The 12,926-nt window shown below is 40.3% G+C and overlaps 2 protein-coding genes across 2 annotated transcripts in view; one reads left to right on the top strand and one right to left on the bottom strand.

Annotated features, from left to right (window-relative positions):
• Positions 1-1,785: 1,785 nt before the first annotated feature.
• On the bottom strand, positions 1,786-5,190 carry LSM5 (LSM5 homolog, U6 small nuclear RNA and mRNA degradation associated). Its single transcript, XM_061165413.1, has 5 exons — positions 4,820-5,190; positions 3,642-3,737; positions 3,331-3,358; positions 2,653-2,725; positions 1,786-2,041 (listed from the first exon to the last, which is right to left on the bottom strand). The coding sequence occupies exons 1-5, from the start codon at positions 4,863-4,865 to the stop codon at positions 2,009-2,011; spliced, it is 276 nt and encodes a 91-aa protein (XP_061021396.1). The 5' UTR covers positions 4,866-5,190; the 3' UTR covers positions 1,786-2,008.
• A 3,855-nt stretch (positions 5,191-9,045) lies between these two features.
• Positions 9,046-12,926, top strand: part of AVL9 (AVL9 cell migration associated) — a 59,603-nt gene continuing 55,722 nt past the window's right edge. The window contains exon 1 of the mRNA XM_061165407.1: positions 9,046-9,389. Within this exon, the coding sequence (XP_061021390.1) occupies positions 9,297-9,389 (93 nt within the window). The 5' untranslated portion in view covers positions 9,046-9,296. The remainder of the gene's footprint in view (positions 9,390-12,926) is intronic.

The following is a 12,926-nucleotide window of genomic DNA, read 5'->3' as shown; positions in this document are numbered from 1 at the left end:
TGCCCGATATCAAGTAAAAGAGGAGAAAGAGGATGGCATTACTTCACTTATGTTCCCTCCAAAGGGAAAAATAATAGGATGAAAGTATTGCCTCCTCTGCCTCCAAAAGGGTCACAAGTAGTGGGATGGAATAACAGACTCCTAAGAACCTACTGTTAAATCTATGCAAAGTTTGCAAGCCAGCTATTAAACCCATGGCTGCTTGAAACCAGCCAAGCAGGAATGTTTACACCATGAAAGTAAAAACACACACAAATCAGTGCTTTGTTTTCTGGAAAGTAAAGTTAGGTCCTTCTACCATTTGGAAACACTGAAACTGAAGATGGATTCAAGACTGCAATGAAACGAAAGATAATAAAGCACTAAAATATATATTATATAAAATCATATGGTTCTAATCATAGATAAAAACCATTATGGACAAGGCCAACACAAAAAAAATTATTCATAAAAAGTACCAACAAGCAAACTACAAATTGGGGAAGTTACTGTAAAATGCATGATTAAGAGTAACCTATTAAGAATTCTTACAGATTAGTAAGAAAGAACAGTATCTCAGTGGCAAAACCCTTATATAATTCATAAAATACAAATGAGTTCAACATTAATTTTAAAAAATTAAACATACCAGATTTTGCCTATCACAACGGCAAAGAGGGGAAAAAATAGAACATAGCCAATGTTGATAAGTATGTGATGGGTACTATGAAAAACTGGGCTTCCCAGGTGGCTCAGTGATAAAGAATCTGCCTGCCAATGCAGGAGACGCAGGGAGATGTAAGTTTGATCCCTGAGTCGGTAAGATCCCCTGGTGCAGGAAAGAGCAACCCACTCAAGTATTCTTGCCTGGAAAATCCCATGGATGGAGGAACCTGGTGGGCTGTAGCACATGGGGTTGCAGAGAGTCGGACACAACTGAGCATGTACACTAAGAAAAACTACGTTAGGCTGGCATAAACTTTTTGTTGGCAACTGACAGTATCTACCATTGACCTTACCATGTAAGGTAAATATATACCAAATTGACCTTACAAATTCTTGAATTTATTCTAAGGAAAATAAAAATATATAAAGATTTAGATAATACTACTGTGACCAGTAATAAAGAATAGGCTAAATAAGTTATGGTAAAACCATTTAATAAAATACTTTACCCACATTAATGCTGCTGAAATATCTGACACAGAACCTTTCTCACCATTTAAATTCAAAAAAGTCTTAAATGGAGGCAACAAAACAGTACATTTAGGAAAAGCAAGTTTTTAAAAAAATGTACTGAGAGTGTATTAACGTCTAAGAGCATATACAGCAAAGTGTGATTAATATTTTCCTTTTCACATTTCTACAATGTACATATATTATCTGGGTATGTTGCTTGTTTGTTTTTAATAGGAGTTAATGATGGATGGCATCATCGACTTGATGGGCATGGGTTTGGGTAGACTCCGGGAGTTGGTAATAGACAGGGAGGCCTGGCGTGCTGCGATTTATGGGGTCGCAAAGAGTCGGACGCGACTGAACTGAACTGAACTGAATGAACTTAAGTTCAGTTAAAAAAAAAAAAGCATCAGAATCTGAAATGAGTTTTGTAAACAATCATTTCTAGTCTTTTAAATGTACCTGTTCAAAATCAAGGCTCATCATTTTGTTTGGAACAATTTTTGTTTGAGAATCAAATGTCATGTAGATGAGGAAGCAAATAAGCATAAAATGACAGGAAAGTGAGTGAAAGTAGTTACAAGCTTTGTTTCACTGGCTATTGCAGTATAATAAATAAAATGACAGTTAACAAAAACACATTTATTTTTGTCTTCAAAGAACAAACTGTTCTTTTCCCAATATAATCATGATTAACTTACAAAAATGGGCATTTACAATGCATCTTCAAAGCATTTCCCTTTAACGGGAAACTTGGCTTCACAGAATACAAACATTAAAAGGTTAAAAAAAAAAAAAAACTTCTGTTGTCATTATAAAATAAAACCTAGCGTAAGTTAAGGAAATCCTTTCATACTTCAGGTCCTTCTCCTCCAGGAACCAGCTGCAAAGGAGGAAAAAGTTTAATACTTAGTTTAGTACTACATGATCTAAAAACCCCTACTGAGAGCTCATTGACTGGTCACTGACCAGTCTTTGCCTTTCCCTCATATTCCCATTTTCCCTGTCACTTCTGTTTACAATCCCAACAGTATCAATTAATACTTAGTGATTTAGTGTCTCAACAATAGTAAATGATTAAAATAAATGAGTAAAATAAATGATTAAAAAGGACAAGCAGGGACTTCACTGCTGGTGCAGTGACTAAGACTCCATGCTCCCAATGCAGCGGGCCCGGGTTCGATCCTTGGTCAGAGAACTGGATCCCACACATTGCAACTAAGTAAAGATCTTTCGTGATGCAACTAAGACCTAATGCAGCCAAATAAATAAATAAATATTTTAAAAAATACATAAAATAAAAGGCATAAGCAAACTAATCTTAGGCCTAATGTCATTGTCAACAGTTTGGCCACAGAACCCTGATCAACAGAGCATTCCCTTCACATCCTAAGCACCGCTGGGTCGAGAGCATTTAGTCAAGCAAGTTAGTTCTGTAATCCCTGCTCCACAAAGATGGCTTAACATCTAAATAAAAGACCTTCACTGTCTTACCATTGTTATATTATTTCCATTTAGCAAAATTTGATCTAGTTTAGTAATTCTTCTTCCTTCTGGTGTGATTTCACTAAACAAAAAGATTTTCAAAAAGTCAGGATAAAGAGTGATAGTCAAAGCCAACATTTTGATCTGCCAAAAGGTTAGTTATTATATATACATGAACTGTACAAACACTTTCTAGAGAGAAGGTTATCCCCCCGATGATGTCAATTCTCCAAAGGCAACAGAGTGGACTTACTGGCCTAAGACCCATATCCCCTAGTGCACATCTTCATCTAAAAAACTGAAACTTGCCAAGGAGATCAAATAGGAACTAAAATGTTTACATATATATATATATATACACACACACACATAAGTTGTAATTAATTGAAAACATTAAATGCTTTTATTATCAGTTCCTTTATTTGAATGGAGCCCTAAGATCCCTGACTGCTTTTACCTTAAACCTTTGTCTCCACTAACTTCCTAGCAATTAGTGACAACTACATTAAGGTGATAATCCTCCAATCCAATTTTACTAACATCAGTAGGTAAACTCTCTCTCTTTAGAGTAATTCAAACAGGCAGTGTTCTCTCCTACATCCTTTTACTGACTCAACAGCACTAAAATTGCCTTAAATCAAACACACAGATTCCCCCTACCCATTCTTTAATTTTAACACTACTCACAATTCAGTGACATCTTCCAATACCATATCTGAAATTTGGTGTTAAGAAAATAAACATACCAAATTAAAATTTACTCTCGCTTATGTCTTTGTTCAGTTTTAATTATAACACTGAATATAATGGCTCAAATGCAAGCTGCTTGCAATTGGTAGGAACTTCACCGTTCAGTACCACATCCCTTAAAACACTATCACAATTTCCATGAAGATAAGTTAATTTTTATTGTAATAATCGGTAAGTACTGATAGTCTATAGTTCTTTTTAAAAAATACTGAAGAACAAACCCATACAACCACCTTTAAAAAGGATACTGACAAAGTCATCAAATCCCAGAAGTGTGCCAACAATCTCCTTATCACTCTTCATCACAATGTGAATTCTTGATCCTATACACTTGTCCACAAGCTCTACGGATATATTTTTTGAGGGAAAAAAAGGGGGGGGTGGGTGGCGGGAGAGAGAAAAGATTAATTTGCCCATTCATAACTTTAACAAATATTTGAGTGCCTACTGACACTTATTACGTGCATATGGTCAAAAGATAAGCCAGGAAAAGTATTCACTCAAAAACTTTAGACCTTATATTACATATTTCAGTCATTCTATTAACAGGAAAGTTTTCCCTGTTCTCCACTTATCCCTCTTTTGTAGTAATTTATCATGGTTGCGGTTTAATATTATTTTAATTATCTGATTAACATATGAGCGCCCCTCTTGACTGTAAGCTCCATGAGAACTGAGAGGTGGTTGTTTTTACTCATCAGTGTATCCCCAACGGACAGTGCCCGAAATGTACTGGTCATTCAGAAGAGTTTGTTCGAGGAAGGAAAAAACTTTACAATCACTGCCACATCCACTAACTCGATAACCCTTCAAATATAAAACATTAAGAAGAAAAAGGCATAACTGTCTTCACCAGAGATTCCTTCTTGTCATAAGTCTACGTCTGCCCTGTATCCTGTCTCCTACACTGGTTTGTATGCTATCTGAAGGTAATGGTCGTGATTTAAATTTGTTGAATAATGCCCTATCACAGTGTCTAGTGCACAGATGCGCGGTAATTGTTTGCTAAATAAATGAGTAACAGGAGCTCGTTTCCAAAGGCCTCTTTAAAGGCTCATTCCAGACCCGAGTGCCTCTCTCAAAAACCAGCCAGACACGATCTAATCTGGGTACTTTAAATGCACGGTTGCGGAATGGGCATGCTACCCACCACTATAAAGGCGAGCGCACAACAAAGAAGGCCGACGACGCATTCACCAAGAGTGAACCTTTCCGGTGAAGGTTTGGGGAGTCAAAAATCCCTGCCTCAAGAAAACCCCAACACGCCAAAGAGAAGTGGGCGGCCTGAGGCCGCAGGGACTAGGAGCCTAGAGGAGAGCGGCGGAGAAAGCTACATTTTTCTAACACTCGGCCATGGGCTGCCTTGCTCTTCGGCCCCAACCCTAACTTTCAGCTACCCACCGCGGCTCCCCAAGACAAAGATTACCTAGAGGAAGCAGCTGTGACGGGTTAGTGGTAGCGTTAGCCGCCATGCCTACGCCGGAAGTGGCCTGCCTCTATCGACGTCGGAACGGCGAGTTTGAAAGAGCGCGCTTCCGCTTTTTTTCCTGCCCGGGCAGGCTCAACCAATCTGAGGCCGAGAGTGCGATCGAGGGGATCCAGCCACTTCTTTATCCTGCAGGGAGATTCTAAGTGTTTCTGTTCACTGAGCGTTCCACGTTCTCCACAGATGCTCTCCTCTCCAAACTTGCAAGAGACTTTAGAGATCTCCAGTCTTATAAATAAGGTATTCCTCTAATCCGGAAGACTTTGCGAAACGAAAACGTTTGTGCTGTCTTATTTCCCCCATCAAGCTGTGTCTCATATCAACCCAGGAGCTTTCTCCGACCAGTATCAATAAATTTGATTTTCCCGCCACCGATTCATTGTGTTGCAATTTTCCTTAAAAAAAAAAAAATCTACCGCTTCTTTTAAAAGTTTGATGATTTGAAAACCCACAACTAGCATTAAAAAAAAACTTCTGGGCGAGGGGGAAATTTTAAGTATGTTTTCTATTTTCTACTATCGTTTCCTTTTCTTTTTTTCTATTCTACTTTTTATATTTTTTCCATTTCTACTGTTTTCTATCTTCTACTATCAGGAGTTGGTGATGGACAGGGAAGCCTGGTGTGCTGCAGTCCGTGGGGTCGCAAAGAGTCGGACAAGACTGAGCGACTGAACTGAATTGTCCTTTTTAATCTTGTAATATCTAGGAGTCTACTATACACTTTTTGTATACACTATTTCTTCCAGAGTCCAACAGGCAACCACCAGATGTCATTCTATGTTAATAACATCACGTTTAGGAAACCTTGGTGCTTTTACACATCTGTTTTGAAAAGAAAAAGCGAACAAATTTTTTGCGTTAGTCTATTTATTTTATGTTTATATCTGAGGAGCTTAAAGCTGAAGAGTTTAAGCAGGAGAGGCCAGGAAGAACATCATTCATTCACACAACAATGGCTGTAAAGCACCAATCATTCATTCATCGAACAAATACTTTAGTTGAACATAGGCATTTTGCTTAATATAAAATAGTGTAAAAAATAAAATACTGTAAAGAACAGAACTACAATGTCTTCTGCCCTTATAGGAGCTAAAGGACAAATGGGGGAGAAAGACAACTAGCAAGCATTATGTACAACGCACGTGAAAGATCTTTAGTCAATCGTCACATCATTCTCTGGCAAGACAAAGTAATGCCAAAATTTTTCTTTTTCCTATATCTATTCTTGTTTCATTTTCACCATACCATAATGTGAATAGGAACCAAATTCAAGGCATTGTTGCTTCCTGATAGAGTTTAAAATTTAAGAAAATAAGCTTTAAGTCAGTATTTTGCTTTCCATTACAGAAATCAAATTAACATTAGCAATATTCAGCACTATTGATGAAGAATAAAGGAGGTCTTGTACTCTGAAAAAGGAAATACAATTTGTTTACACAGTAGTTAATGGGGATTGCAGGAAGAGGTGTTTTTATTCTATCGAGTTCTTTCCTGAGGCAAGACACTAAAAGAAACAGGCCAATTCCAAATGAATTTGAAAACATATCATAGCTCTGTCTCCAGGGTTTTTCTCCTGGTTCTTACTTACAGAGCAGATATAAAATAGAACTTATAATTTATCATAACAGATATTATAACTAAAAGAAGCTCTTCTACTGTATGTTCAGAAAGACATTTCTACTTTTTTCCCTGGAGATAAATTTCATCATAAAATATAAGCAAATTTTTCCTTTCAAAATAATGTTCAGGAAGTATTTCATTATCTCAAATCGCTATTTCCAATCTTGATCTTTCAAACACTTTTTTAAAATAAAGGAGAAATTCCTATTTTCCCTTAATATGTTCTTGTAGACAATATGTTGCTAATTAGTGTATTTTATATTAATAGAACTCATTAAAAACTAATGTAAAGTTGTTAAATTGTTAAATGGACCAGTCTGTATAATTAGAGATGGAAAAAATTTTAGAAATTCCCTTGCTTAGTTTCTCTCCCAGTTTTCCCTGTGACATATCTTTTGTTTACAGCATTATTTTAAATGACATATTTTTTAAGCATTTAAGCAAATAATGGTTGTGAAGAAATGATTTCATCTTAGTTGGAGACCCTAGCATGCAAAATATAACAGATTTGGGGGGTATGGCTATGCTGGGCCTTATCTGTGGCACTTGAGATCTTTAGAGGTGCCATACAAACTCTTAACTGTGGCATGTGGGATCTAGTTCCCTGTGAAGTGAAGTGAAGTCACTCAGTTGTGTCCAACTCTTTCGACCCCATGAACTGTAGCCTACCAAGATCCTCAGTCCATGGGATTTTCCAGGCAAGAATACTGGAGTGGGCCCTGACCAGGGATCAAACCCGGGCCCGCTGCATTGAGTCACTGGGCCACCAGGAAAGTTCTGGTACATATTTTATACTGCTATCACTGGGGTCTCCTGCACAACAAAGTAAAGAGTTGGCATTCACTACACAGAGTTCTAAGATGCCCTGACCTTTCATCCTTTTAAAAAAAATGTTCAATTTCACTTCAATTTTAGCTAGGCTAATTGTGGAAAATGTCAAAGCAGATGGGAGAAAACAGTAACATATATATTCTGTATACAGGGAATGTTATAGTTTCATACACAGTTCTGAGTCAGTGCCAAAAATTTTGTAATACAGAAAAGAAATAGTAGCAACAACTTGAAGTTTTTCCACAGTATTATTAGCATTAAAACAATTCTACTGAATCACAGAAAGTATGTTCTATTAATAAGAAGAAAATGGAAGTGAAAGTCACTCAGTCCTGTCCAACTCTTTGGAGACCTCACCAACTTTAATTATCTTCAAGGCTTCTCTATCCATGGAATTCTCCAGACAAGAATACCAGAGTGGGTAGCCATTCCCTTCTCCAGTGTATGATCCCTACCCAGGGATTGAACCCAGGTCTTCTGCATTGCAGGCAGATTCTTTACCATCTGAGCCACCATTATAGTTTTTCCCAGCCATGCTTAGATTAGAATGCAAGTCCTTAAATTTTAAGGCCACAGTGGAAAACATCAACTATTAAGGTTGTCTAAACTAAGAGATGGGCAACTTGTAATGATAAACTTCACAAATAGTTATTGCAATAATTATGAATGCTATTTGAAGCAGGCACCTACCCTCAAACTGCCCTGGACAAGACTTGTTAAATCTGCTATTATTTCCACTATTCACTTTAAATTGACGTGAAATGAGATTCAGTTTTTTTTTTTAATTCAACTAGTACAATCAGTAAGGAAATAAAAACCTCTGATGATAACTGACTCCATGTATTTTGTGCTGATCAGAGTACTAAACCCAGAAGATAGAATGAAAAAAAAATTTTTTTTTTAAAAAGCAGGACTAAATTAGCCTTTCCTGGTGGCTCAGACAGTTAAGAATCTGCCTGCAATGCAGGAGACCTGGGTTCAATCCCTGGGTCGGGAAGATCACCCAGAGAAGGGAATGGCTACCCACTCCAGTATTCTTGCCTGGATAATTTCATGAACAGAGGAGCCTGGCAGGCTACAGTCTGTGGGGTCGCAAAGAGTCTGACACGACTGAGCAACCAACACTTTCACAACAAAGTAAAAAATAAAATATCAGGGCTAGAATAATCATTTTTACAGGTCTCCCTGTAAATTTAATTTATTTTCAAGGCTATTCTGCATGAGGCCTTAAAACGCTTCCAAACTCCTATACATATATTTCAATAAGGAAAAAACACAGAACGAAGCAAAAGAGAAACTCTGGGTAAGCAAGTAACTTAAAGGTTGAATACACAGATGTAGAGCCGCACCAATATGTCTCCATGTTATCAAAATTTAAGAATAAAGGGCAGGGACTCCAGGTCAGAGAGGCGAAGGGAAGGAGGTGGAAGAACTGGATACACGGAAAATGAAGGGGGAAAAAGGTAGGAAAAAACTGACGGAAGAGATGGGTAGGGGCGAAGATTTTAAGGAGGAAGAGGCAAGGACAGAGGAGGAAGGGGGAGAAGGTCGCACAGAGAGTGGGTGAACTGGGGACAGGTGTGCCCAGCTGCCCCACCAGGCCCCGCCCTCGGCCCCGCCCACTCGGCGCCCCCGCCCCGCTCCCCAGGCCCCGCCCCGCCACCAGGCCCAGCCCCCTCAGGTCCCTCCCGATCCTGCCCGTCCCGCCTCGCCCGCGGCGGCCCCTGCATCAGGTGACAGCCCGGAAACAGCGGAAGCGGATGAGGGAAGCGCGGCCGCGGCCCGGGAGGGCGGTGCAGAGCTGCAGGATCCTCGGCTTCCTCCCGGCCCCCGCGCGGCTCTCATGCGGCTCCCTCGCTGACACCTGAAATCCACCTCTCGCTGTCCTCCTGGGGATCGCGGGGTCGCCGAGCTTGCCGCCCTTGGCGGTTGAAGTCATCGTTGTGCGGGCCCGCGGCGGTCGTCCATGGAGAAGATCAGGCGGGGCGGCGATGGCCCCCCACGGGGGCCCGTCCTGCACATCGTGGTGGTCGGCTTTCATCACAAGAAGGGCTGCCAGGTGAGAAAGGGGCCCGTGCCCGCCCCCTGCCGTTCTGGCGTTCGCGCGCCGCCGACACCCCCGCGGTTTCGCTCGGCTCGGACCACCCTCCAGGCCCTCCGCCCCTGAACTTGACTCCTCTCTCCTGATCCTCGCACTCACCCTACCTGAAGCCCACCCCGCACGCTCCCTGTTTTCTCCTCCCCCTGAAAATTGTATCTTGAGCAGCGGAGGAGCTATGTGTCGGTATGTTGGGGTTGGCAGATATTTAGGTTCTTCCGTGGAGTCAGAGGAAGGAATCGATGGTCGGCCCACTCCTCATCCAGCTCTGTCTCCGTTGACTTTCTGGTTGTCTGCTTTTAGTGGGATTCCCTTAGAAAAAAAAAATCAGCGCTTGGGCAGCGTTTTCAAGGTAATGAGCTCTGGGCTTCCGCACGAGTACCTTAGGATGGTCGAAGCACATGCGGCACCGTGGGAAAATCAACTTCCTTTGTTTATCTGTGAAAGCCCTGGAACCCCTGTTAGGCTGATGTATTGACTCCGCCCCCCTTCCCATTCGGCCTTCGAGTTCCTATTTAGTCTTGCCCAGATCTTGCCTTTTGGTGAGAGGTAGACTCTCCAGCTCAGTTGCAGTGAGGGGAAGTGTTATTTACCAAGCAAAGAAACGTGCAAATATTAAGTCATTTTTAAGCTTCTTCACTGAAATGGTGAACGGGAACAATAGGACATCTGCAATCTATGTATCGAAGGCAGGGGAACAAAGGTAGAGGATTATTTAATGAGTGCAGACACTGGAAGGCAATGATGTCATAATGTGCTAGTGAACAGTAAATTGAAATGCTTAAAGTATTAAAAATGCTGATTGCTACCGCTAGGTAATGTAGCATTTCAAAGAAAATGTAATATTTTAGAAGACTGATTGGCAAAATTTCAGTTCATTAGAGGATAATGACAGAAAAGTGATGGAGTGAAAGTAGTTGTTTATGTATGTGTTTTAAAGACAGCTTCACTTAAAAATATATTCCTTGTCCCTCAAGTAAAAATAACACAGAAAGTTACCAAGGAGGAAGTGAGATTGTTCAGGGTAGTATTAGAAAATTCCAAGCAACGGCAATGGAATGTATACGTTTTTTAAATGTGGCCTTATATTTGGAGGTAAGAAAATAAGTATTTGAGATAATTGTACTATGGCATGTAAGTAGTGCCTTTGTGCTCAGTCGTATCTTACTCTTTTCCACCCCGTGGACTGTAGCCCCGCCAGGCTTCTCTGTCCATGGGATGCTCTAGGCAAAAATAACTGGAGTGGGTTGCCATTTCCTACCCAAGGGATCTTCTCGACCCAGGGGTAGAATCCACGTGTCCTGCATGGCAGGCGAGTTCTTTACCACTGGGCTACCTAGGAAGCCTGTAAGCAGTGTTCATCATCCTTAGACTTTCAATACTTTAAAACTTCATCTAGTTGTATGACAATATCAAAGAGATGAAGTTTTAAAGTATTAAAAATCTAAGGATGATGAACACCGCTTACCTCAGAGATGGGTGAAGCAACTGAAGCTTGGAGGAAGTAACTGATCTTGCCAAGGTTATGCTGGAATCAGAATTGCCTTGGCACCATGCGTGTTCATTCCGCTGAGCCACGTGGCGTGAAGGAGTCTTCTATGAGAAAGTAAGGAGTGGGTCCTGTTCACAACCAAATGAAATTTTTAATGACTAAAAAGAAGGAAAGGTAGGGAATAGAATAGAATAGAATAAAATCTTTTAATCATTGTTGTCATCTAAAGTCAAGATTAATTATTATGTGTTCTTCCTGTTTTGTTGGTAGGAGTAATATAATTTATGTTTCCAGTAAGGAAAAAATGATTTATCATATGAAAAATATGTGCTGCTTAGGGATTAAAGAACACTAAACAACAGCTTGTAAGATGAAGCAGAACTCTGCGGCAGCCTGGATGCCGTGATCTTTCTTTGGCTTTTGCTTTCAGCCCTGCGATTGATTGTTTTGTGTGTTTTGGTTTTTTTGGCCGCGCTGCTTGGCTTGCAGGATCTTAGTTCTCCAACCAGGATTGGAACCTAGGCCCCAGCAGTGAAAGCATCAGGTCCTAACCACTAGACCACCAGGGAATTCCCTAAAGTGAGAATTTATAGCCAAGGAGCAAAGTGGGGGCCAGTGGCTGGAAACTTACTGCATCAAGGGTAAGAGGGGGTTTCTAGCTAAAGCCACCTAACAGGATACTTGATAAAAGTAGGCAAGGCAGAGATGAACCTGGAAGCCCAAAGTCACAACCTCATTGAGAAAAGAGTTCAGAGGAACCTGACCTAGTTTGGTTAAGGAGAGCCTCATTGTCAGCATTGACATTGAAGCCCAGATGTCCCTAGTCTTTATAACTGCATCTGTTTTAGTAGTACTTTTAGGTTGTAGGCTTTTCGTAGAATGGAAAAATACATGCTTTGTATATTACAAAAATATTTTGTTAATCTGCATGATGCCTCATGGAGACAAAAGCAATTATTTTTTAATATACACACTTGCTGAGTGTTTGCTTACCTGGGGTCCTGATAGAATTGAAGAGAATGCAAAGGGTTCTGCCACAATGCAGTGAAAGATACATTTTTATTTTCTTATTGCTGACTGAAAACAGCTTTTTAAAAAGTATACTTAAATATAATGGTGGAAATCGAAGAGCTAAGAACCTGGTTTTGCAAATGAAACAATTTTTTATAGTTTGTCAAAGTCAAAATGCAGTGAGCAGAAAGAACTAGTGCATATTCTATAGTTTTTACTTATAATTTTAATAGAACTATTACTATTTCTCACAAAAGCTTTAACTCACTAGTAATCTGTTTCTTTTTTTTTTCTATTGCTCCTCTAATGGAAGTTGGGTGGAGAAATGACACTATGATTTCTAGTCTCTAAAGAGAGTTAAAATTGTGTGAGTTAATAATCTGAAAAACTTCTAAAACCCTCTGTGGTGGTAGTCAGGTGGTGCCTGCTGCTGCTGCTGCTGCTAAGTCACTTCAGTCGTGTCCGACTCTGTGCGACCCCGTAGACGGCAGCCCACCAGGCTCCTCCGTCCCTGGGATTCTCCGGGCAAGAACACTGGAGTAGGTTGCCATTTCCTTCTCCAATGCATGAAAGTGAAAAGTGAAAGGGAAGTCGCTCAGTTGTGTCCGAGTCTTAGCGACCCCATGGACTGCAGCCTACCAGGCTCCTCCATCCATGGGATTTTCCAGGCAAGAGTACTGGAGTGGGGTGCCATTCCTTCTCCCAGGTGGTGCCTAGGGGCTGCTAAATAGCCACTCCGCTCAGACAGCAGAGCAAATGAATGAAAAGGCTCTCACCCTGAGTTGGTTGATAAAACTGACAGATCAATGCAGTTAAAAATAATTAAACTTTTGCTGGAGACATAACTTAGATAAATTTACGGAAGTTCATCCAGCTGGAATAGGATGTTCAGTTGATGTATAATAGTATAGGAAAAGATGGGAAAATAGTTTGTTCAACTATATTTCTAATTTTTGATTGCCCTACTTTCCTCCCTTTTTTGTCTTAGTTTTTAT

Source organism: Dama dama, chromosome 18 (assembly GCF_033118175.1).
Source record: "Dama dama isolate Ldn47 chromosome 18, ASM3311817v1, whole genome shotgun sequence".
Lineage (NCBI taxonomy): Eukaryota > Metazoa > Chordata > Mammalia > Artiodactyla > Cervidae > Dama > Dama dama.
Note: the sequence above shows the minus strand (reverse complement) of the source record. Positions and strands in the feature narration are given on the sequence as shown.